This window comes from Gobio gobio, assembly GCF_949357685.1.
Source record: "Gobio gobio genome assembly, chromosome: 8".
NCBI lineage: Eukaryota > Metazoa > Chordata > Actinopteri > Cypriniformes > Gobionidae > Gobio > Gobio gobio.
Window position 1 is genome coordinate 40,461,961 of NC_137114.1, and position 26,849 is coordinate 40,488,809.

The 26,849-nt window shown below is 38.1% G+C and overlaps 1 protein-coding gene across 3 annotated transcripts in view; it reads left to right on the top strand.

Moving 5' to 3' along the window:
- The first annotated feature begins 20 nt into the window (after positions 1–20).
- cltcb (clathrin, heavy chain b (Hc)) overlaps positions 21–26,849 on the top strand; it is a 40,662-nt gene continuing 13,833 nt past the window's right edge. The window contains exons 1-25 of one of the 3 annotated variants that reach the window (XM_079824118.1): positions 21–579; positions 1,983–2,190; positions 6,393–6,661; positions 6,767–6,928; positions 7,030–7,143; positions 8,296–8,469; positions 10,461–10,658; positions 10,748–10,948; positions 11,286–11,438; positions 11,556–11,678; positions 12,427–12,564; positions 12,666–12,830; positions 14,288–14,468; positions 15,233–15,396; positions 15,492–15,617; positions 15,741–15,883; positions 17,985–18,219; positions 18,362–18,484; positions 18,854–18,999; positions 19,095–19,278; positions 19,420–19,612; positions 19,728–19,885; positions 22,385–22,549; positions 22,650–22,757; positions 26,285–26,452. In XM_079824118.1, the coding sequence (XP_079680244.1) occupies positions 538–579; positions 1,983–2,190; positions 6,393–6,661; positions 6,767–6,928; positions 7,030–7,143; positions 8,296–8,469; positions 10,461–10,658; positions 10,748–10,948; positions 11,286–11,438; positions 11,556–11,678; positions 12,427–12,564; positions 12,666–12,830; positions 14,288–14,468; positions 15,233–15,396; positions 15,492–15,617; positions 15,741–15,883; positions 17,985–18,219; positions 18,362–18,484; positions 18,854–18,999; positions 19,095–19,278; positions 19,420–19,612; positions 19,728–19,885; positions 22,385–22,549; positions 22,650–22,757; positions 26,285–26,452 (4,041 nt within the window). In that variant the 5' untranslated portion in view covers positions 21–537. Of the gene's footprint in view, positions 580–1,982; positions 2,191–4,667; positions 4,742–6,392; positions 6,662–6,766; positions 6,929–7,029; positions 7,144–8,295; positions 8,470–10,460; positions 10,659–10,747; positions 10,949–11,285; positions 11,439–11,555; positions 11,679–12,426; positions 12,565–12,665; positions 12,831–14,287; positions 14,469–15,232; positions 15,397–15,491; positions 15,618–15,740; positions 15,884–17,984; positions 18,220–18,361; positions 18,485–18,853; positions 19,000–19,094; positions 19,279–19,419; positions 19,613–19,727; positions 19,886–22,384; positions 22,550–22,649; positions 22,758–26,284; positions 26,453–26,849 lie in introns of those variants that run through there. The other 2 variants (XM_079824119.1, XM_079824120.1) reach the window with 2 other exon arrangements.

Sequence of the window (26,849 nt, forward strand, 5' to 3'; positions counted from 1 at the left end):
TCACGAGCGCACCAGCAAGTAGAGCGCAGCCGGAACTGACGTACATAGAATATGAAGAACTGAATGATGTGGCAAAAATGAAACGAATTATTTAACATTTACTAGACTGCTCCTACCGGCGCTTATAAATCAAATGTAAAATATTAAGTGTCCAAACGCTTACATACACCAAACCAGTGCCTTGTTCATCGCCCCCCTGATAAACAAAATCGCTGAAATCGCGAATGTCCTTCCGCCGCAAAGTCCGCGCTGCTGCTTCCGGATTGTCAGTCTGAGCTGTTTCCGCCGCCATTGCGGGTCTGAGCGAGTCCCATCCGTGCAGAGAGGGGAGGAAAAAAAACATCAACCATCTGGCGGATTGGCTTGACACGACGAAAACACGACACTTGTATTCTCTGTATAATATAACCAGCAGTCCTGCATTTGGTCTGTTTTGAATCGAGGGTGTCAGCGGAGAGGAGGTCGTCGTTCGCTAAAGCTAGGGAGAAATTTTGCGAGGAGTCCGGCCGGGAGGATTGAGAACAGAAAGCCCAAACCATGGCTCAGATCCTTCCTATCCGCTTCCAGGAGCACCTGCAGGTGGGTTTTCACTACAGTTGAATATGAACATATTAATAATCGTTGGCGCTGCTGTAACAGAGGTGACAGTGCTAGTTAGCTTTAGCGCTAGCTCAATGAATGACCTCCCATCCATTTCAATGCCTGTGTCTCGCGAGCTGCCGAACAACATCTTTCAATCAAATGCCCTGTGATTCTTAAAAAAATAAATAAATATTGTATGTGCGAATAAAAAGATCGAACCCGCAAGTGAGACCCCGAAAATACTAATGTTCAAATCTAACGAGTTTATGGTACTCAAAATATGTAGTTTGGATAGGCAGGTGACTAGGTTTTTAGACACGGCGTATGCAGGTGGATGCACTGATTGGTGAAAGGATTAAACCAGCTTTATAAAGCTGCATACATACTGTCATTTATTTTGTCGGTTTAATAAAATGTGACTAGGATTGTCCACCTTTACCGCTCAAAACATTTCTGTTGCACGTCTCTTTTTTTGGACGATAGATTACACGAAAATGAAAAATGTCACCCAAAAATGAAAATGCTGTCAACCTACTCTCCCTCAAGCTGTTCCAAACCTGTATGAATTTCTTACTTCTGTTGAACACAAAATAAGATATTGTGAAGAATGTCAGTAACCAAACAGTTGATGGACCCCATTGACTTCATAGTATTTTTTTCCTTCTATAGAAGTCAATGGGGTCCATCAACTGTTTGGTAAACCATAATCTTCAAAATATCATCTTTTGTTTTCAGCAGAAGAAAGAAACAGCTTGAGGGCTAGTAAATGATGACCCATTTTTTAATTTTATGTGAACTTTCCCTTTAAAAACCCATTTGTAAAATGTGTAAAAAATGACATGCGTAAATATGGCTGGGTATTTACACCGATTTCACAAATCGATTCCGATTCACTCTTGTTTCATGTATATTAGGCACTTCATAGTAAACTGTCTCTTAAAAACCTTTCAGATAGTGTATATAGATGGTGTTTATCAATATTGATGTATATATTTAAAATATTTGGAATGCTAACTCGTGGATATTTGTTGCTTAACTTGCTTGACTTGAGCCATTACAGTGTGTTGTGTCGTTGCACAGGTGCATCTCAGTTGGGGAGGATGATGGGGCTTGTGTTGTGAGATTGTATCCATATCTCCTTTTGTTTTGTTTTTTAAAATCACAAATCCCACCATATTGAAATAAACTTACAGCAGACACATTTATGACATCCAGGCTTTGTGTTAAAAATAAAGCATAACTAGACAGCATTTTGATGCATTTTAGTACCAAAAATGCTCTCTAGGTAGGCAGTTCGCTAGGTTTTCAGAGACCTCCTTAGTTTCCAAAATCGCATGAATAGTAGAAAATACTACTACTGTATCTAACTTTGATAAACATTGTCTGTCCATCTCTTACAGCTCCAGAACCTGGGCATAAACCCAGCAAATATTGGGTTTAGCACCCTCACGATGGAGTCAGATAAGTTCATCTGCATCCGGGAAAAGGTGGGCGAACAGGCCCAGGTTGTGATCATTGACATGAGCGATCCCAACACGCCCATCCGCAGGCCCATCTCTGCAGACAGTGCCATCATGAACCCAGCCAGCAAAGTCATTGCTCTTAAAGGTAAGACACAAGGGTGTTGTAGACATTTGAAAAGTGGGGGGGATAGATTTTTGAGATGTAATGATAATTTTTGGGATAATATAGAAATGTCCATGTGGTTCTTTTCCTTATTAGATAACATGACTACACTTTTGGCTGATTGTGTTTCTCATCGAGACAGTTTAGTGTAACATATTGTATTACTTTTTTTGTCTCGTCAAATGACATGATTATTGTAAAATACCCTCCATATTTCCAACAAATATGTTCATATTCTCAGCCATCTGTCTCGTTACGTATAAACAAATCTTGTTGTAGTTTTTTGGTTAAGAATAGCCTTTAAAATGCTCATTGGAAATGTCTTGCCGTCATAAATGCTTTGTCTGTTCTTGCTTGTTTTTGTTCTTTTTTTATTTTTTGTTTCTTACTGCTTTCTTATGTTTGCAGACGGTGAGTTCAATTTCATCTATCCTGAGTTGTGGGATTTTGAATTGTGAAATGTGGGGTCAATCTGAATGCATTTGATGTTGGATGATAGGTTAGCCATATGAGGAGGGGATAGGGATCATGTAACATGCATGTAGCTTGGCAGCAGCCTGTTTTCCTCTTGTTTAGCGTAAAATTAATTCAACAACAATATGCAGCTGAGCCTTTTAATTTAATTTTGTTTTGGCACTTTTCAGTCTACTGTTAATGCAATGCAAAGGTCTACTATGTCTGTAAAGTGATAGATTTGCAAGGCAGCTTTCTAGATATATTTAACTCTGCAAGTCAACTGTAAGAATGAGAAGTGGATTATGACCTTGAAAATAGCAAGATCACAATAAATACTGAATATTGTAAGATTGTCTTATAGTTGCAGTTCTGATTTGTATATAATTATAATCTTGTGTATAGCCGTCAGAGGCTATAACACACACACTACTGTTCAAATGTTTGGGCTCAGTAAGATTTTTGAAACAAATGAATACTTTGAACGCATTCAATTGGTCAAAAATCACAGTAAAGGCATTTATAATGTTACAAATGATTTCCATTTCAAATAAATGTTGTTGGATTTTTCTGTTAATCAAAGAATCCTGGAAAAGTGTCAAAATATGAAATATTAAGCACAACTGGAGTCAACATTGATAATAGTAAATGTTTCAGCATAATGCAAATCAGCATATTACAATGATTTCTGAAGGATCATGTGACACTGAAGGATGGAGTAATAATGCTGAAAATTTGGCTTTACATCACAGTAATAAATTACATTTTAAAATATATTGAAATAGAAAACAGTTACTTTAAAATGTTTTTACTGTATTTGTGATCAAATAACTGCAGCCTTGGTGAGAATAACAGACTTTTGAACTGTAGTGTGTGTGTGTGTGTGTGTGTGTATACAGTCAAACCAAAAATTATTCAGACACCAGATAATTTTTTACTAGTGGGTTCAGGACACCATAGTTAATTTAATATAAGTGAGGTTAGCAAAAAAAAGTAAACTGTGATATTATACCCAACAATTCTTCATACAGTGGACTACCACGAAAAATATATTAAAATTTGGGACCAAAATTATTCAGACACTTTGAACCGACCATGTTTTGCTTTAGTGTTTTTTCTTGAATTGCTAATGCGACCTTTTACACCACAGATAGAAACAAAATGAAGCATTGCTTGGTCAATGGTTGAACTAAATTGGTATTATCCAATGGTGTACTTAAATTGAACAGCTGATTGGTTGATTGTAATCCATTACATACCTTTCTATCAAAGTTATCTGACATGATCAAGATTTGTTCTGACAGTTTAACTCTGAGTTCTTGTCATATTTTATCACCGTTTTCAAAACTAGCGAGTAAACTGATAATGTGAGAATGTTGAAGGGTGTCTGAATAAATTTTGGTTTGCCTGTGCTTATATATATATATATATATTGCTTATATGTACTGAATCCCACTGAGCACATACATTTAACTTAAGCTTTTAGTTTATATAATAAACACTTATTTCACAGTAATATTTCCCCCTTCGTGACATAATTGCTTACCAGGCCAGATGTTATGTTAAAATTAGAAAATAAAATTTCCTAACAATGGTTCACAAAAATTAGATAAAATATACAGTGACCCTCAAAATAGTTGGACACTTAAAATGTCTTAGGGCCTGTTTACACCTGGTAGCTTCATGCGTTTCTACTGATCGGATAGCTCTGATTTGTTAAAACGGTTCCATTTACACATGGCCACATAGATGTGGCTCCGCAAAACGAATATAAATCCATCTTTAATTCCCGCGTTATATGCACATTTAACGGAGTTCACGTCAATGAAAGCAACAGATATGCGCTGCATTTTATTGCTCATCAGCTAATTTCAACATCAAAGACCGCAATAGGAGAGAGCGGCATCAGCACTGGTAAGATCATTAAGTCTCACTACTTTTAATGAAGATGATTGTGTGTTGAACATCTGCGACTTTCTTTCTGGTTTCATTTGCGGCAGTTTGCGCGGCGGCTTGCTGAAGAATCTGCAGCGATGCCTGTTGCAGTAGCGCTGTCATATCTGGCTATAACATATAAAGGGTTAGTTCACTAAAAAATGAAAATTCTGTCATTAATTCCTCACCCTCATGTCGTTCCAAACCCGCAAGACCTTTATCTTCGGAACACAAATTAAGATAATTTTGATGAAATCCGAGAGGTTTCCACACACAGGCAGCAATGTCTTCTTTGCAACTTTCAAGATCCAGAAAGGTAGTAAAATTGTTAAAATAGTCCATGTGACTCCAGTGGTTCAACCTTAATATTATGAAGTGATGAGAATACTTTTTGTGCGCAAAAAAAAGCTAAAATGGCAACTTTATTCAACAATTTCTTCTCTTCCATGTCAGTCTCCTACACTGTTCACGTAGTAAATACAGTGCAGCGCTTCTGGGACTGACATGGAAGAGAAGAAATTGTTGAATAAAGCCGCTATTTTTAGTTTATTTTAATTTTTTTGCGCACAAAATGTATTGGCCTTGAAAGTGGTAATGACATTGCAGTCTATCTATGGGGGGACAGAAAGCTCTCGGATTTCATCAAAAATATCTTACTTTGTGTTCCGAAGACGAACGACGGTCTTACGGGTTTGGAACGACATGAATGTGAGTAATTAATGACAGAATTTTCATTTTTGGGTGAACTAACCTTTTAGAGCGTGTTATAGGCTATTTGACATGTCTATTTTTTATATTTTGGGAGGAGTAAAATGTACATATGTGGTTTCAACAACCAGATGCATTAAAGCTTGTCCAGTTTCGTCTGGAATGCATCTCAACCTCCTGAATTGGTTTGAGTGATCCGTCTTGAAAGCACTACGGAGGGCGTTTACACCTGGTCTCTTCACGATCGGATAGCTATCCAATCAGAGAAAACACATGAAGTGACCAGGTGTAAACAGGCCCTTAATGTCATCACATTAGACAAGTGTATCAAATCAAGTGGCATCTACAAACGAATCATACTTTAGCCTTTCTCAGACCAACTTAGATTTTTTTAGTGGATGTATGAAGTTAAATCCCCAGTGACATTTGACAATTTACACCAAATGATTTGTTTTGATTCTTCAAAATAAATGCTATGCCACTTTGATGTGCTAATATTTTTTGCAGTGAGATGTATATACATTAAGTGTCCTAATGCATTTTGGGGCCACTGTGTCTCGATTAAAAAATAATACAGATCGACAGATTAGGCCAATTGTGCTCCGCATTTTAGGAGAGAAAAAGCTTTTAAACATGCTTATACATGTTTAACAAATTGTATTCCCACATGCTTGAGGTAAGGCGATGATTCATGCGATTGCAGATGGGAATAACAGTATGGTTTTGAGTTTTTCCCTTTAAACAATCTGCATTGCACTTTTTGAGTAGAGAGCTTTTGAGTTGAGTTGTTTACTAATTAATAAGCGATAAGCGTACTAGGTTTAGAACATCACTAAAAGATGCAGATCAAAAAAAACTCGGCTTGATGTTTGTATATGTTTGCTGTGTTTGTCTTCTAGTTGTTCCTTTTGCATTGTAACTGCTTTGTCATGTTTTCCATATTTGTCTTAACAATTACAATTTAACATGCATCCTGTTATTAGCATTACGCTTGATGTCTATAAGTTAACTAATTTAAATCACACAATTCATGAGCTAGAAAAAAATATTGCCGTTTTATTCAAATTGCCTCTGTTCCTGAATTTCAGCGGCAAAAACCCTTCAGATTTTCAACATTGAAATGAAGAGCAAGATGAAGGCCCACACCATGACAGAGGACGTTACATTTTGGAAGTGGATCTCTCTCAATACCGTAGCACTTGTGACAGACAACGCGGTCTATCACTGGAGTATGGAAGGAGACTCGCAGCCCATCAAAGTCTTTGACCGACATTCCAGTTTAGCAGGCTGTCAAATTATTAACTATCGCACTGATGCCAAACAAAAATGGCTACTACTTATTGGAATTTCCGCACAGGTAAAATAATGGGTATTTAGTGGTCTCATCCATGTGCAGTAACCTTTGTGTCAGCGTGGTTGTCGTTTTCCTGCTGAAATGCCTTTTTAAACCCTTTCCTGTCAGCAAAACCGTGTTGTGGGCGCAATGCAACTTTACTCAGTGGACAGAAAGGTGTCGCAGCCAATCGAAGGCCATGCTGCTGGATTCGCTCAGTTTAAAATGGAGGGAAATGCTGAGGAATCCACACTTTTCTGCTTTGCTGTTCGGGGACAAGCTGGAGGAAAGGTCTGGTTATTCTTTATAATGAATGTCAATGTTGAAGTAACACTAATTATGTTTAAATGACTGTAAATGTAATGCCACCCTTGTGCTTTTCCCCCCTGTAGTTGCACATTATTGAGGTTGGAACACCTCCGACTGGTAATCAACCTTTTCCAAAGAAAGCAGTCGATGTATTTTTCCCTCCAGAGGCCCAGAATGATTTTCCGGTTGCCATGCAGGTATACATAGTTTTGAATATTTAATGAATATTATTCAAATTTGTCTGTTGGGGCAGTTAGTTTAAACCACACAATTTCTATGACCAACACAACTACAACCCTTATATATATGTGTATATAGCGCTGTCAATCTGTTAAAAAAAATTAACTAATTAATCACACATTTTCTGTAATTAATTGCACCTAACACTAAAGTTTTTTATTATGTAATAATTTCAGTTAATCTCCAAATTAGAATCAACATAAAGACAGTAGCCTATTGTTTACATATTTGTTGTAATGGCATATTTTTATGAAAGAAGGCATTGCTGGTGCCAATACTGCTACTGATGTCTCTGTAAAATATTTTTTCTCTCTCAATTTTAGCCATTTAGCATTACAGCATAATTGAAAGCTATACATTTTAACATTTATTAGGCTTTAATTTTTTTTAACAACTTTTAATTTAAGTGAACTTAAAACAATCTTCACATTAACCCATTATAATAAATGTCACATTTATCTGTGCCCTTCAATATATCAGGGTTAAATGTTTTCTATTGGCCCGGTCAGACTGGTTCAGATTTTTACTGGCCCTTTCAAAATGCTCAAAAAGTATTTTTTTTTCGTTGTTTTTGACCCATGCAACCTACATTTTTATGTATGTAGCTGGTTTATTAGGTTGCTGTCTCTTTAAGACCTGCCGTACATGACATGGATCTGACACGCTTCCTATTTTCTTTGTGTTCATTTAAGACTTCATTTAACTCATTTAAGACTGTACTTGCGAGGATACTTGACAAAATGTTGTGTGTTTTTGTCCGTTCAAGTGCTGTGTGAAGCGTTTTTTGTGCGCACGAGTCGTGTGTGTCACAGACAGGAGATCTCTTTTGTGTCATATGACGCTTGAATGGTTTAAAATCATTTGCATGAATAAAAGCGGAGTCATATAATGTAACGTTAGCCAGAGGATGACGGGGAAAAAACTGATGCTGCGTTAAATATTTTAAATGCGTTAAACTGAAAAAAATAATTGTTTGCATTAACGTGTTAATTTTGACAGCCCTTATTTATTTATTTATTTATTTATTTATTTATTTATTTATTTATTTATTTATTTATTTATTTATTTTAACAGTAACTCATTTTCATATTTTTGGTCTCTTCTTCTAGATAAGCTCCAAGCATGATGTTGTCTTTCTCATCACCAAATATGGCTACATCCATTTGTATGACCTTGAGACTGGCACCTGCATCTACATGAACAGGATCAGTGGAGAGACCATTTTTGTCACCGCCCCTCATGAAGCCACATCTGGAATAATTGGCGTGAATCGGAAGGGACAGGTACTGACTACTTTATCTGCTGTTGTGGACAGTAAGAAGAGAGTGGTGCATTGGCATTGTTTTAGCTTGAACATTTAAGGGTTGTTTAGTCAGCACATTTGAATGGACCGGCTGAGCTTGTTCCAGAAACACACCAGAGGTTTGTTTCCATATAGTTGGCCCCAGTTTGAGCTGCCTTTTACATGTGCAAACAGACTAGCTAGCGGTCTGTAATCTGCTGTAATAGGATGCCATCAGTTGATGAATTATTTTGGAGCTCAGACCCAAGTGACATTAAATATGCAGAGAGAGCGTAGAAATGTGATCCCTGCTCATTGATATTCTTCCGTTTGTTTTCCCCTCCTCATAAGGGAAACCTCCCCGATCAAACCACAAGACTGTCAGTACCAACTAGGATTGGATGAAATATTAAATATTCACAATGCGATTATGATGCTAGCAATATAAAATGAAGCGATACTTTGAATACATCTATCTAAACATTAAATATCTTAAGTACCCATTTAAATTTTTTTATAACCAATATATGGTTTTGCCAGGAACAAAAGTCTAAGCAAGTATGTTTATATAATATTATATTTAACGTTTCTAATTCAAGCTGGAGTTATTTTTGATTAATTATCAATCAGTTCAAACTGTCCATTTGATGAATCAATTCATTTCTGCAATTTTGAGTCATTGTTCAAAACTACTTATGGATGTCAGGATCAGATAGATAGACGGATAGACAGACAGACAGATGGATAAATAGATAAACACATAGATAGACAGAAAAATAGATAGATAGATAAGGATGCTGCGACTAGGGATGAAGGAGTCCCTGTAAATAACAGTGTCCGTTGATCCCCCAACACGTACAGTGAGAACAGCCTGTGACACTCAGTAAGAGGTAGAGACAGCCTCTGTAATCCTCTTACCGAGTCTGCGGTTTGTTCGCTCGGCTTCAGCCACTGACTGATGACCGCTTCAGCTCTGACAGACTTAAACAAGTGCATAATGGGATACCGGCCCATTCATCTTGAGGGTCGCTTTAGATGCTTATGGGTCCAGATCAGCATAATTTGCAGCCAATCAATTCATTATTAGGTGCTTATGAATAGAGATTAGCCAGCGTTAAAACTAATGTGGTAATGCAACAGATTATGGGCTGGTCTTGGCACACAGAGATTTGTTAATCTGAAGAAGCCATACAAACTTCACAACAAACATTACTGATACAGAAAATATACAGAAAGTTAGATTAGCGGTGGCTTGTGTCCGTATGTTATGGGTGTTCAGTTATTGCATAAATAAGAATGTCATTGATGACCGAATGACAGAACGTTTTGACACCAATAGCGACTAATGTTGTTGAACACATTAAAACTTAATGTGATTGAAAATTGTACAAAATAAAGTAAATTAATATATTAAAGAATTAATTACATTTTAAAGTAATCATTAAAGTAATTATTCAAATAGAACAAATGTACAAATTAAGCTTTTCAGGTATCTATTAGTATCAAGTGAGCAGTCAGAAGAAATAAAATAAAAGATAATAAGAATAATATATAAAACAATTTATAATTTATAAATAACACACACACGCAACGCATACGTGAGTGTGTGTGTGTGTGTATATATATATATGTATATATATATATATGTATATATGCGCATTGCATGTATATGTTATTTATATATTATACATTGTTTTATGTATTATTCTTATTATTAATTATTCTCCCCCCAATCTTTCTGGTTTTCCTGAAATAAATACATTTAAAATATATTAAAATAGAGATTATTATTTAATTTTTTAATTGTAATAATATTTCCGTATTACTGTTTTTTTAGTACTTTTGATCCAGATGTAGCCTTGGCGAGCATAAGAGACTTCTTTCAAAAACATAAAAAAAATAACCCTAAACTTGCGGTAGTGTAAATACAAAAATTCAGAGTTTCTGCATTCTGTGTCTGATACAATATGTTTGACGTCTGCTGTTTATCAGGTGCTGTCTGTGTGTGTAGAGGAAGAAAACATCATCCCTTACATCACTAACGTGCTGCAGAACCCTGACCTAGCCCTCAGGATGGCCGTCCGCAACAATCTGGCAGGTGCAGAGGAGCTCTTCGCCCGCAAATTCAACAACCTGTTTGCTAGTGGCAGCTACTCTGAAGCTGCCAAAGTGGCTGCCAATGCGCCAAAGGTACAGCAGACTGCATCACACTACCTGATGCTGCATTAGTCTTTGTCAGGCAAATATTGAGGTTTCTGATTGGCTGTTGGCTTTTGCAGGGCATCCTGCGCACCCCAGACACCATCCGTCGGTTCCAGAGTGTTCCTGCCCAGCCTGGTCAGACTTCTCCCCTACTGCAGTACTTTGGGATTCTGCTGGACCAGGGCCAGTTGAACAAGTTTGAGTCATTGGAGCTTTGCAGGCCTGTTCTGCAGCAAGGCCGCAAACAGCTCCTGGAGAAATGGCTGAAGGAAGATAAGGTACATCCTCCTCTGAAAATAAATATGTAGCAATAGATGATCCTAAGTCGTATTAAATTCAAAATACTTTATTGGCATGATAGTTAAACATACAGTATTACCAAAGCGTCAATACATCAAAAGCAGATACAAAAAAATGACAGACACATGTATCTCTTAAAGGGATAGTTCACCAAAAAATAAAAAGGATCCCCTAATTTACTCATTAAATAATATCCTGACTCTGCTCAGCTTTGTAATGTCATTGAATGTCGTTTTTGAAGCTGCAAAAAGATGATTTTGATGATTCCGCGCTTATGATTTTGAGATGAACACCTGCTGTTTTCACTCCTTGCAGCTGGAGTGTTCAGAAGAATTGGGTGATTTAGTGAAGTCTGTGGATCCAACTCTTGCTCTTAGCGTTTATTTAAGAGCCAACGTTCCCAACAAAGTGATCCAGTGTTTTGCAGAGACCGGGCAGTTCCAGAAAATTGTACTGTATGCAAAAAAGGTGAGTTTAAATGTGTTTCCTGGCCATATATTTTACACTGTTCCGTAAACAGCTTTATTTGTGTGAGAGATTTCAAATATGAGCTCCATCCTCTAATGCGTGGCCATCTGTGCGTAGGTTGGCTACACTCCAGACTGGATCTTCCTGTTGAGGAACGTCATGCGGATCAGTCCAGAACAAGGCCTGCAGTTCTCCCAAATGCTCGTTCAAGATGAGGAACCTCTGGCTGACATCACTCAGGTCTAAGAGCATATTTATTCGGACTGGATATAATTATATAACGTGAAGGGAAAAAAGATACTTCAGGGCTCCAGACTAACATTTGAGAGCAATGGCACCGGTTCTACCAGCAGCTGGTTTGGTAGTATTGCATATGCAATATTAATAATGTTGCATGTTTTGCATCTCAGAAATGAAAGTAGCTCTCGTTGACTGTAGCAGTAGCTTTTCATTGAAACAAATCACACCTGTAACATGTAAAATTGGTCTTCTATAGTATCATACATTTTGTAGATCATGATAATCACAGGTAAAACCACACATGGCACCTCATCATGGTAAAAAGTAACTGTGGTTTCTATTGTGTTTATGAAAACAGTAGCTTAAACATGTATTTATTTAGTTTAAATACAAATGCACAAAAACTGCTATAGCTTGATAAAAATAAATGTAATCATATTTCATTATTCCTTTAATATATTTAATACACGTCTACATTTCTGCCACAATACCATGGTTACAGTTAGTGTTTCTACAGTAACACCATGGTAAATGTTGGTGGTTTGTGGATTGAAAAGCCTTGCTTGATCTTTGTGGTAGAACAGAAATGGCAGCGCTCCTCAATTAGACAAATTAGTAGTGCAACAGTGCAACCTCTAACAATTCAGTCGCTCCTGCAGGAAAAAAGATTGCAAATTGTGGCAATTTAGTTGCAGTCTGCAGCCCTGTATTTCTTTTATTTACTAACAGTTTTTTTTTAATCCTACAGATTGTGGATGTGTTTATGGAGTATAACCTGATCCAGCAGTGCACTTCTTTCCTGTTGGATGCCCTGAAGAACAACCGCCCCACCGAGGGTCCTTTGCAGACTCGTCTGTTGGAGATGAACTTAATGCATGCCCCACAGGTGCTCACTACAGACAGCAGCAACTCACACCTCGCTTACTTTAAAAAAAAGCAAAGGTTTGTTTTATAATATGGTTTTTGCCATGATATTGTCTTATTCAGGTGGCAGATGCCATCCTGGGGAACCAGATGTTTACTCACTATGACCGAGCCCATGTGGCTCAGCTGTGTGAGAAGGCGGGTCTTCTGCAGAGAGCTCTGGAGCACTACACTGACTTGTATGACATCAAGCGGGCCGTGGTTCACACGCACCTGCTCAACCCAGAGGTAAGGCCCACAGTCTGCTTGAACTTTTGGACCTGACGCTACTGTATCATTCAATCTGCCCTGTTTACACCTGGTATTGAGATGCGTTTTGGTCAAAAATGTTTTGAGCTTATCCAATTTTGACCACTTCCAGAGGTAGTCGAAAATACATTCGACCAGATTGCTTTTGTAGTGTAAACACTCAAGGCTGATTTATACTTCTGCGTCGGACCTACGCCGTATCCTCTACGCCGCAAGTTACGTGTTTGTTTTCATTTATACTTCTGCGTTGTTGTCCGCCTCTGTTCAATTCCACGGGCATGTTGATGGTAACCCACAGTATCAAGGCAAAAGCCGAAGAAGAAGCAGCTTGTTTACATTGTCGGAGTATCAGCAGCCGCCATGGCGTCAGATAGCGGCTTTTCTTGCAGCTTGAGTTGTTGTATGGAATACAAATTAAGCATCTCTAGTTGATTAGTAGAGTTAAATAAGAGGCGATCTGGCGCTGGAATGCGTTTTTTGAAATCATACAGAGTGCTCGTGGCGCTGTTTTCAGTATCGGTGGCTCATGCACAGACGAGCGCTTCAATCGATTGCTGTTGCGGAGACTATTCGTTCCGTTGAAATCACAAAACGAAATGCACCCATTGTGATGCGTCCCTGTTCTTGATATACAATCACTGATTAACATCTTTGGTTTTAATGAGAAAATAAATAAACTATACACAGCGGATCTATGTATTTATTCACTAACATAAAGAATCTCTGCACTACAAAATATTGTGTTATATAGCAGATACAAGGATGAAACTATCATCCCATTTCTGGACACACATACACACACACACACACACACACACACACACACACACACACACACACACACACACACACACACACACACACACACACACACACACACACACACACACACACACACACACACACACACACACTCCTATCGCAGATTTTATTATTTATTTATTTATTGATCTGAGGGAGGGGTTCTGGCAGACCAATCACAGCGCTTGGGGTCTGCGTAGAATTGACGTGGTTTAATTTTTGGAGAGGTGCGCGTCAGGGTACGCTGTAGTGTACGCGCGCTTCACACAGCCTACGGCGTAGCTACGGCGTACACTCAATGCAGAAGTATAAATTGGCCTTCATGTGGTCGAATTAATTCGAACAGCCACAAAAGACTGCTGATCTGAAAAAACAGCAACATACATTTACCCGCCCATAGACCCTCCCCTCGAAGAAATCAGAACCGAAGTGGTTGAAAGTGGACAAAAGAGACGGATTAAAACGCCAGGTGTAAATGGGTATGTCTCCCTCATCTACTTGAGATCCGATCAGCTGAAACGCATCTTAATACCAGGTGTAAACAGGGCCTCTGATGTTGATGGTTGTCAAACATATCTAGTCCACACCTGATCATGGTGTTTAATGGTGGGTAATATGTTCTGCTCTGGTTGCAGTGGCTGGTGAACTTCTTTGGCTCTCTATCTGTGGAGGACTCTCTGGAGTGTCTGAGAGCCATGCTGTCTGCCAACATCAGGCAGAACCTCCAGATCTGCGTCCAGGTGGCCTCCAAGTATCACGAGCAGCTCTCCACCCAGTCGCTCACAGAGCTCTTTGAGTCCTTCAAGAGCTTTGAGGGTAAAATTGCTTAAATCAGTTTCAATGCACCACAATTGAAATGTTCTGAAATTAGGGCAGTATGAATTTTTTTATTTTTTTTTATCAGAGGAACCATCATTTTGACCAAACAGCTATTTTTGACAAGTAGATTCAGAATGTTTAATGCATGCTTATACAATGCAAGTAAAACATTTCTTGCATTAAATCTAGATAAAGTAAATGGCCCTGTCCCAAATGGCACACTTCATATGCACTTTGTGTCTGGTGAATTTACAATGGCTGCCGTCTGCGCATGTCCATTAAGTCCACAAGACCGTAGGGTGTCCATTTGTCATTTTAAGTTTCAGAAGGGTGCTTGTGAGTGCCCCCTTTGTGGTCGATATGTGCCCTCAATGCACACTTTTGCCAAGCCTGCACTGAAGCGAGCTCTGCAGCCGACTTAATGCCGCTTTGACTCTCGGGAATATTTAATGAAATCGCAGACTCATAGGAAGACTGTGAGTGTTTAGTGTGCCATTTGGAACAGGGAACATCAGGCATTCATTGGCTATGAGCCACAACACGATCGTAATCAATGGCTTGTTGGTATCGTTCTGAATTTTAATATCTGTACATCCCTATTTTTTACAACATTTTAACACCAGCGAAGTGAGTTTGAATGATCACACCAACAAATCATTGTACAGCCGTTTTAAATTGATTCTTTGAAATGGTCAGTTTGAACTGAATCATGGAAATGAATCCGATGTCACGAGCAGTATGTGTTATTTTTTGCTCTGCAGGTCTGTTCTACTTCCTGGGCTCCATTGTGAATTTCAGCCAGGATCCCGAGGTTCACTTCAAATACATCCAGGCTGCCTGTAAAACTGGTCAAATCAAAGAAGTGGAGAGAATCTGCAGGGAGAGCAACTGTTACGATCCTGAGCGTGTGAAGAATTTCCTCAAAGTATGACATCTAATTTTGATTTCGTTTAATGCTTTTAACAAGCATCTTAATAGTGCATTGTTATTAAAAACAACACTTTACCTTGTCTTTAACAGGAAGCAAAACTGACCGACCAGCTGCCTCTCATCATTGTTTGTGACCGCTTTGACTTTGTCCACGACCTCGTGCTCTACTTGTACCGCAACAACCTGCAGAAATACATTGAGATCTACGTTCAGAAGGTACTTGAGGCCTGATTATGACATCTCGTGTGATGAAGCGATCATCTCGGCTCTCTGTTCCTGTAGCAGTGGGTGATGATGACTGACTGACTCACTGATTGATTGTTAAACCGTTTTTGTCAGGTGAACCCCAGCCGTTTACCCGTGGTGATTGGAGGGCTGCTGGACGTGGACTGCTCTGAGGACGTCATTAAGAACCTTATTCTTGTGGTCAGAGGGCAGTTCTCCACTGATGAGCTTGTGGCCGAAGTGGAGAAAAGAAACAGGTTCGACACTGCTGCTTTAAGACATCCAGTCACTGCTTAGGGATGTTCTTTAAATGACCATTATGTAGACAGCAGGGTGGCCAAAATAATACAGATACATTCATAATACAATTTAAATGATGATAAATTAGTAAAATATTTTGCACAATAGAATTTATGGACGTATAGAAAAGGTTCTTTTGTTCTAGAAAAAAATTATCCAAATGATTTTTTATTTTAAAGAAGTTATTTTATTTAAAGGGGGGGGAAACACTCAGTTTCAGTCAGTCTCATGTCAATCTTGAGTACCTATAGAGTAGCATTGCATCCTGCATATCTCCGAAAAGTCTTTATTTTTATTATAATTATAAAAGGAAGATGCGCTGTTCCGAGTCTTTCCGAAAAAAGCCGTGCGGCTGGGGGCGTACCGTGTGGGCGGAGCTAAAGAATGTCGAGCGCGCGCCGCTGTTACTGTGTTGAGTGCGTCTGAAAGCTGCGTCATCCCTAAAAGCGGGAAAAAACTTTATTCAACATAAAAAATGGCTTTTAATCAGATACAGCCATACATCTATGATCCGGAATCAGACCCAGAGGCTGAAGTTGAACAGGAGCAGCAGCAAAAACGACTAGAGCAGGACATCTCTATGTGGTATAAGTTACACTAACTATATAATATGCTTAGCGGCTTGTGTTATTTACACATTTATACTTTAATTATATCGTGTGTGTGTGTGTGTGTGTGTGTGTGTGTGTGTGTGTGTGTTTACGCGTGGTTTGTGTAGACATGATTTGTAGTAAGCGGACTGGTTTTGCGCGTCAGGCTAGTGTTTACATAGAAAGACATGGAATAGTAGCGCATTTGAATGAAGAAGCGCGCTTATTTAGTTCAACATATTTCCCCATTCTTGGTGTATTGTTGTTTGGAGTGCTTTTACAATACACAAACATACACATATAGTGGCCAGCTAAACAAATGTACACACTATACATCGCATGCTCCATTGATCAATACGTGGTCATGTTTGGGCTACTTGATGGGCATAGGCAAAAACAGACATTTGAAGCAGTCTTACTCACTGCCTGCGGTTCCAACGTTGGGACCTTTATCGTTGGGACCGCTCCATCCTTCAGTATTAGGCGATCTGAAAATCCGGAAAAGCAAATTCCATCCACTTTTGCCTTAACGCGGGGTTATTTGGCTACGAGCCAGCGCTTTGATGGGCCTCGCTCTCGCTCTCTCTCTCTCTCTCTCTCTCTCTCGCGCGCGCTCTTCCGGTAGAATTGTCCGTACGGCCCATACAAGGAAATTCCGCCCTGTTGACGTCAAGCGGACCCATGATCGAAAAAAACTTTCCGAAACTTATGACTAACAGGAAGTACTAATTTTGGCAAAGAAATACTCCCATCAAACGTCCACCTTAGCTTTTGAAACTGTGTCCATGTTTAGCATGGGAATCCAAGTCTTTAACAGTGCAAAAAGATCAGTATGCATGAAACAGCATTTCACCCCCCCTTTAAAAAAAGCCGTAAGCAAGTGACTGTAAAAACATTTATAATGTTACAAAAGATTTCTATTTCAAATAAATTATTTTTATTTATTAAAGAATCATGGGGAAAAAAATGCAAAAAAGCCTCACAACTGTTTTCAACATTGATAATAATAAGAAATGTTTTTTGAGCATCAAATCATCATATTATAATGATTTCTAAAGGATCATGTGACACTGAAGACGGGAGTAATGATGCTGAAAATTCAGCTTTGCCATCGCAGGAATAAATTACATTTTAAAATATATTCAAATTGAAAGAGTTATTTTAAATTGATTAAATAGTACAATTTCACAATATGACTGTTTTTGATCAAATAAATGTAGCATTGCTGATCATAAGAGACATTAAAAAATATTACTGACCCCCAAACTTTTGAATGTATAGTATATAAATAACACTTCTGTAAATCTGCTAAAGGGGCACAATGATCTCAAACAAATATTGATTGGTCCATCTTTAATCTCATTGTCATATTAGTATATAATCATATTGGTCACTTAGTGTTTTGTTGGTCTGATTTAGTTGATTTTGGCTGTTGGTCCAACATTGACTGTTTTGATCTGTGTAACAGACTGAAACTGCTTCTGCCGTGGTTGGAGGCACGCATCCATGAGGGCTGTGAGGAACCTGCTACCCATAATGCCCTTGCTAAGATCTACATCGACAGCAACAACAACCCAGAGCGCTTCCTCAGAGAGAACCCCTTTTATGACAGCCGCGTGGTGGGCAAGTACTGCGAGAAGAGGGACCCCCATCTGGCCTGTGTGGCTTATGAGAGAGGACAGTGTGACCAAGAGCTCATCCATGTAAGGAACAATGGCACTTTTGTTTTAGTGTTTGTTGCAGTGGAATATTTTAAGTGGGTTTGTTCTGAGCGTGTTCATTGCATATTCCGTTTCTAAAATGGAAAAACATTGCTATAAATATTTCTTTCTTTCACATTCGCAGGTTTGCAATGAGAACTCGCTCTTCAAGAGTCTGTCCCGATACCTTGTGCGTCGTAAGGACCCTGAGCTGTGGGCTAGTGTGCTTCTGGAAAGCAACCCTTACAGGAGACCCCTAATCGATCAGGTGCAAATTAGAAAATGACAGAAAAGTGAACATGACGCTGTATTCACAACCCATTTTATTTCCTTAACGTCACATTTCCAAGTAGAATGGGAACATGTATACAAAAATCCATTGAGGATTGATTGGATAATGTAACCAAGCGGTTGAAAGGGAGGGGCTAAAAAATAAGAGGGATTGGTGATCTCATCAGAAAGGAGAACATTGTTTTAGCGTGTTTGCAAAAAGTGAATAGTATTATGTTAATGCATTAAGAAAGAAAATGGGGCCTATTTTGATTTCATGTGGAGTTTAAGTACATTTAGAGTTATAATGTCAAAAATTGCTTCAAACATAAAGATTAAACCCAGCTTATCTTCCCGCCCATGACAGGTTGTGCAAACTGCCCTCTCTGAGACCCAGGACCCTGAAGAAGTCTCTGTTACTGTCAAAGCTTTCATGACTGCTGACCTACCCAATGAACTCATTGAGCTCCTGGAGAAGATTGTCCTGGACAACTCCGTTTTCAGCGAACACCGGTAATTTAATCTGGTATAAACATTTGAGAGGTGACCGAACATAAAATTATTTCCATGAATGTTAAACATTTGGTTTTCCATTATTTGTGTCCCAGGAACCTGCAGAACCTCCTGATCCTGACGGCCATCAAAGCTGACCGCACGCGTGTCATGGAGTACATCAACCGCCTCGACAACTACGACGCCCCGGACATCGCTAACATCGCCATTAGCAATGAGCTCTTCGAGGAGGCTTTTGCGATCTTCAGGAAGTTTGATGTGAACACATCAGCAGTGCAGGTACATCTTATCTCTTAAATGTCATCTATGGCCTGAAATATATTCTACACAAGTACATTAACGTAATTGCAAAGAGTTGTTTCTGGTCTTACTTTCTCTTCCTTGTTGGCCTCGAATCATTTGTTGTCCTTCTTGGTTCAGGTTCTTATCGAGCACATTGGGAATCTGGACCGGGCCTATGAGTTTGCTGAGCGCTGTAATGAGCCGGCCGTGTGGAGTCAGCTGGCTAAAGCACAGCTGCAAAAGGGGCTGGTGAAAGAGGCCATTGACTCTTACATCAAAGCTGACGATCCCTCAGCCTACATGGAAGTGGGACAAGCTGCAGCCCAAAGCGGTAAGAACCAATAAAAAGTGTCTGATTCATGACCTAAATCCGTAGCATTCAAGGTGAGGTTTTTATGAATGTGGAAAATGGTCTAGTAGTGAACTGGTTGTTGTTTTCTCCTCAGGAAACTGGGAGGATCTGGTCAAGTTTCTGCAGATGGCTCGCAAGAAGGCCCGTGAATCTTATGTAGAGACCGAGCTGATCTTTGCCTTGGCCAAGACTAACCGTCTAGCTGAACTGGAGGAGTTTATCAATGGGCCAAACAACGCACACATTCAACAAGTAAGAGTCTCCTACTTGCTGATGGGTCAGAAAATGAAAAGGGCCAAAAAGTGACCAAATGGGTGAAAATGACCCAATAATGAATTCTTATATAGAAGACGATCCTGATTATAAGACAACCCCCCCTTTTTCAAGATACTTTTGGGAAAATACTTTTTGGAGAATCTTGTATTTTATAGTAGATACTGATAAAATTTACAAACGATCCCATTTAAGAATTAACACTTTTTGGCATACCATAAAAATAACCTGTAGCCCATCTGAATTATTTAACAATTATGTTATCCGTCTCATAGTGAAAACTAGGGCTGGGACGGTATGGATTTTTTCTTACCGCGGTTGAAAAGCAAGAAATTCCCGCGGTTCAGCGGTAAACCGCTTTAAAGGGCTCCCGCTCGACTTTCGCGCACAGCCGCACACGCACACACCAGCGCAGGCAATTGAACATAATAAGGAACATGTTTATTTTACATTTATTTTTTCACGTTTAGAACAGGAACAATTAGAACAGAAATGGAATGATATCTGAAAAAAAAGTGCTGGCAAAACGAAATCTAGACTAGACCATGGTTTACATCCCAGCCTTCATATTTTGCTGAGAGAGCAGATCAGATCCCGACTGACAGATCTGAAGATGGAACAGCATAAACAAAGACAAACAAACACATTTTTATTTATCGGTATTGATCAGTAATATATATTTATTTGTTTATTTATTTCCAATATTTTTAATTTCAGATTACAGTCGTCGTCATCAAACAATCACTTAAACTATAATGACTTTCGCGCACACCCGCCCATATAATATAATATATTATTTATATTTATATTTATAGTAGCCTATTTATATTTTTATATTACATATTTTTAAATATTCAGGCTATTCATTTACATTTACAATTTACATCTTGTGTGCGCTTTTGTCTCAGTGGTTAATGAAGAATAACGAAGGCTCAAGGCTATTTAATTTAACAAAGTGTAGTCACTCGCTGCTCACACTACCTTGATTGTATATTATGCTACTTTTATTATTTATATTTATTTTTTATATTTTATAACATTTACATATATTATTTTACGTATCTCGTGTGGTGTGCGCTTTTGTCTCAGTGGTTCAAGGCTATTTAACGAATACTTTTTAGGCTAATGATTGTACATACATACATACATACATACATACATACATATATATATTACATAAATAATTATATAGGCTATATATATATAATTATTTATATTTGTTATTTATATTACATAAATAATTTTTACATATTATATTATTATATTAGGCATATTTTACATATTTATATTAATTTATATATAGGCTATATGCCTCTCGTGTGCGCTTTTGTCTCAGTGGTGCTATTTAACGAAGGCTATTTAATTTAACAAAGTGTCGGTGCTCACACTAGCCTACCGTGATTGTATATGACTTATTATATATATTTATATTATATATGTTTACATATTCATATTAATTTATATATCTCGTGCGCTTTTGTCTCAGTGGTTTAAATATTTAACGAAGGCTATTTAATTTAACAAAGTGTCGCACACTACTGTGATTGTAAGCCTGCCAGACGGATATCTTTTTCGATAGCCTTTTAATGAAATTGGAATTTCAGAATCACATAGCCAACTTATTTAATTGCCTACAATAGATTATTTATTGATTATATTGAATGAAATTTCGCAGGCACAGCTTATTTGTAGTCAATCTTTCCCAAACAGAGTTGGAAGAGAGTTAAAACTTACCAGTACTAAGGCAGGTCCAGCTCAGTTTGTTCTTTCTGAAGCCGTGTTTTTTTTTTTTCGCCAGCTATGGGAGAAATCGGTCACCAGCGGTCGACGCAAACCCATGCGTTCTTCTTCTGCTTTCATGACTTCTATCTCCCTACCCGCTATTGTCGGCTGCGCAACCATGTGAGATAATTGTGTTAAGCATGTGCAATTAAAACGTGCACGTCCTGCTTATGCGCCTGTATTTTATGCTTTAGTAAAATGAAATTCAAATTATAGGCTACAAGACATTACACAGGTACAAATGGAATGTTATAATGGAACATTGCGCTCCCCAACTCGCGAAAGGTCGGATTTGCTCCATCTTTTTATTAAGTTTTGTTTAGAAAACCTTGAATCCATATAAGACACACGTCATTAGACACAATCCATGTCATTAGAATCAATGAATCCATGGAATTAGACACAACGTGCACACGTGCAGGCCAATGATTATTATTTTTTTTTGCGGTGATGGCGGTGACAATCTCAGACCCGCGGTAGGCGTCACATGACCGCGGTATTGCGGTAATGCGGTAACCGGCCCAGCCCTAGTGAAAACCATGTAGCCCATAAAATTATAAGAATATAAGAAACATTTTTAAATGAAAAAGTAAATGTAAATATTGCCCTTGAATAAGAAAAAAAGTAAATTTCTTGCCCTTTTTTTTTTTTTTTGAATATCTGATTTATAACCCCTTTTGCTTTTTTTCTGTCTAGGTTGGTGATCGATGCTATGACGAGAAGATGTACGAGGCAGCTAAACTACTTTATAATAATGTGTCCAACTTTGGCCGTCTGGCCTCCACTCTGGTGCATCTTGGGGAGTATCAGGCGGCTGTCGATGGCGCCCGCAAAGCCAACAGCACAAGGACCTGGAAAGAGGTTTGGTTATACATTCTGAGATAATTTTTACTTCTGTAACAAATATTCTACCTTTTACACATGATGGTACATTAGCGACAAAGATGTTTTCTGCTCGTAGGTTTGCTTTGCCTGTGTTGATGGGAAGGAGTTTCGTCTGGCTCAGATGTGTGGATTACATATTGTCGTTCATGCTGATGAACTTGAGGAGCTCATCAACTACTACCAGGTTAGGCTCAGAATTTTTTTATCTTGTTTGATCTGAAATATTAACCAGATTGTTACAGTCATGGAAAACCTGGAAATATTCAAATATTGTTTTAAATTTCATTTACAAACATATAAAACTATAAATATTATAGGATTTCAAACAAAAAAGTATGTAGTAGTATAATAATTGCCATGATGTTTTTTTTTTTTTAAAAACCCTTATTCAGTAAACACAAACAACTTGAAAAACCATGGAAATGAATTTGCCAGGAGGAACATTTTAGTTTTTGCTTTCAGAAGAACCTTGGGCTGGGCTATATGGCCAAAAAATAATATCTCTGTATTTTCTGGCTGAATGGCGATTTACGGTATATATCTCGGTATTTTCTACATTATTATATTTGGATAAATAAAATTCTGTATTTACTTTAATGTTATTTTACACTCTGCCCAATGTTGTCCTACAATGTTCATATTGAATGATAGTAACCAATAAACACTGACAAACTGTGAATTGTAACCATGTGCAAAAAAAAGGGTTAATCATATTATATTCTAACATTTGAACAACAACATTACAATCCACTAATAAACATAATTCTTCTTAAAGCACAAGTTAAATTCACTAAACTAAAAATAAAAACGAAAACACAGACTAAAGGCCCTATCATACACCCGACGCCAGGTGCGCAAGTGTTTTTTGCTAGTTTTAGGCCAACGCAGTTATAATTTTCACATCCAGCGGCACATTGTTTAAATGCACTGGCAGCCCATCTGTTCGCCCAAAATAGCATGTTGCTATTTTGAGGCAACTGAAAACGACTGCGCCATTGACCGCAGTTTTTTGTTATTTAAAGGGCGCGTTAGTAATATGCCCCTATATGCGGGTACACAACACGTATACACTCTGCTTATTACACACACAGGGATGCGCAGCAGCACACAAACATTTTTAAATATAAAAAAATAAAAGGATTCCTCTCTGGTGAAGCGTTCAGTATTTCCGTGCGCAAATTCAGCCATGAAAATAGCAAATCCGCCATGGTGCAAGCGCAACTGGCTTTTAAAGGGAATGGGAGATGGGATTCTGATTGATTTATTGCACGCTATGCCCAAAACACACCCATGACTCATTAAGAGAATAGGTACAACCGTTTTGGACCGTGCGCCTGGCACACCGACCGTTTTTTACGTCATTAAACTAGCAAAAGTGGATTCGGACACACCCTAAGTTCACCAACACCATGCGCTCAGAACGTTAAAATAGGGCCCTAAATGTTAACTTGTAAGAGGAACACACATTGTCATCTGAGCTTATAGTAATTATATTAGCTTACATTTGATTACCTGATTACAATAGTCACTTCAGTTACTGCCATCAAAAAATACACTCACTTGTAGGAATAAAATTCTACAAATGGCACGTTAAATGTCCATCAACAAATATTTTAGCAAAATGTATATTTTACATTATTGCACTCTATTCAATTGAGTTCCGTGTGTTATGTGCGCATGCGTGCAGTGTCGCTCGTTCACTGAAGTCTGTGAAGTTTAGACTTGCTTGCATAAGACTCGTCCACTCTTGACAGCAAAATGGAAATATTTGCATGACATTTACAGATGGAGAATATACCCTGTGAAATGTTGAGGCGCAACACCACACCTCAAATGCATTAAACAGGACAAGTATCTGAGCATCCGACGGGGGAAGTCTCACTAAACTATTCGCGTTAACTATATCCTATGAGCTATTTTGAAGCCCTTAACAGGGCTCCAGACTGTGACCAAATGGTCGCACTTTGCGACTAAAATTTGAGTGTGCGACTGAATTTTACATCCAGTCGCACATGTGCGACCATTAAATTTGCCTGCTGTCGGTACTGGAGAAATTAAGAAAATACACTTACTATTTATAATTGATAGACGTTATATCTGGCAAATTCTATCTTTGCCAGCCGTTTCTATATGAGGTAATATTAAACCATTTGTCCGTGATGCATTTTTGCCATTCGCAATCCAGAAGAGAGAGAAAGCGAGCGAGCTCTGTCACGTGGAGCTACAGCGAACACAACACCACAGTCAGCTTTATGAGTGACGATGGCCAAGAGAACTAAACAAAAGTTTTGTCTGCTTAAACTTTAGGGATGTGCTGTGATATTAATTTTATTTTATTTTCGATTTCGGCTTCCAAGAATTATAAAAAGAAGATATGAGGTAAAACTATTCCTATAGCCGTGTTCCGTCGAGCGCGACATCCTTCCCTTCACAGCCTTGCGCTGTCATTTCTCCCTAAACCTAAACTTAACGTCAGAATCAGTGATTGTTGTAAACTGTAGTCTCTACTGTTGCTAAACTGCGGGATGTGTTTGATAATAAAGAGCTATTAAGTGCACAATAATCCACGCAAGAGACACTGTTTCCAACTTCAAGGCGGCTTATGTGTGTGCTGCGAAATGGACCGATTTGCGCTTTATATTTTAGGCTCTGTGTGCGCGTCTAAACCATCAAATACACAACAAATAGCCTGTGTCAAAATGACCGGATTGGAGAGTAGTTACTTTAACAGTTTATATCTTAAATGGGTGTAAATAGTTTGGAGAAATAGGAGAATATGATATTATTAGTTCTACATTTGATTGGTCTTAAAGGGGCAGCGTCTAATAAACCTGCTGACGATTAAGCCATTAATTCGAATCGAACAAAAGGCAAATAGAAAATGTTCACATCTCTTGAATGAATAACTTTAGCTTTTATAAGCATTAATCTATCAATTTATACAGTGAAAACTATGCAGTGTTATTTTACAGTTCATTACTTTATTGTAGGTTTGTTCTTTCTAAGTAATATTAATGTTAGCAGACCTTCCGAATGCCTGCACACTGGTCCATTTACAAATAGATGTTTTATATTTTTGTTCAAACATTGCTGTTTCTTTTGCTATATATATTTTACTTTTCAGATTATAAAGCCATGTTAATTATGTTCTTAATTGTTTTTTTTCTTAAAAAAAAATATATATATATATAACGTAATATAATATATATAATAATAATAATAATAATAATAATAATAATAATAATAATAACAATATATACTTTACTATAATAAAAAGAACCGAAATTAGAAATAAAAAATGGGAAATTAGTAGATTTGGTTAGCATGTTGATTTACGGTGTGCGCCCCTAAATTTTCTGGTTGTGCCCCTAAAATTTTCAGTTGGGGGCCACTGTGCTCCTAGTGAAAAAAGTTAGTCTGGAGCCCTGCTTAATATAAAGCATGTCTCATGTTAAGGACAATTTGGTTTATGCACTTAACGCGCAGCAGCTAACTCTGTTTCCTCCTCTATTTTTCAGATGCACTCGTAATATCAAGCTACTGTATATCAATATATAAACAGTATTGCCTCATTCCATATTGTTTATAAAAAATATATTGATATTTTGTACAAACTCAATATACCGCCCAGCCCTAGAAGAACCTCCTTAGTGTATCGGTCCATCTTGGAGTCCAGCAGGGCTGATTTGATGTTTGTTGTTCCTCCATCAGGACCGTGGCTATTTCGAGGAGCTGATCACCATGCTGGAGGCGGCGCTGGGGTTGGAGCGCGCTCACATGGGCATGTTCACAGAACTGGCCATCCTCTACTCCAAATTCAAACCGCAGAAGATGAGGGAGCACCTCGAGCTCTTCTGGTCAAGAGTCAACATTCCCAAGGTCAGTGAACTAAAACCGTTCTCTCTCTGATTGATTTAAATGGAGTAGAGCTGCAACTAACGATTATTTTTTCTGTCGACTAATCTAACGATTATTTTTTCGATTAGTTGACTAATCTAACGATTATTTTTCCGGATTAATCTTATGATTCTTTTTTACTGATTATTGTATTTCAAAGAGGGTAGTGAATTTGTATATTATTTTAACATGGAATCAATGAATGATGACAATATTAATAGTATTTCAGGAAGGGTAGTGTACATAGTATGCCATTTTATAATGAAATATATGAACACAAGAAGCTTTTTAAACATAATATATAATGATACTATTCATCATAAAATGTATACAGAGTAGGCCTAATTAGGAAAAGTTGTTTACTATAGTAGTTGAGTAT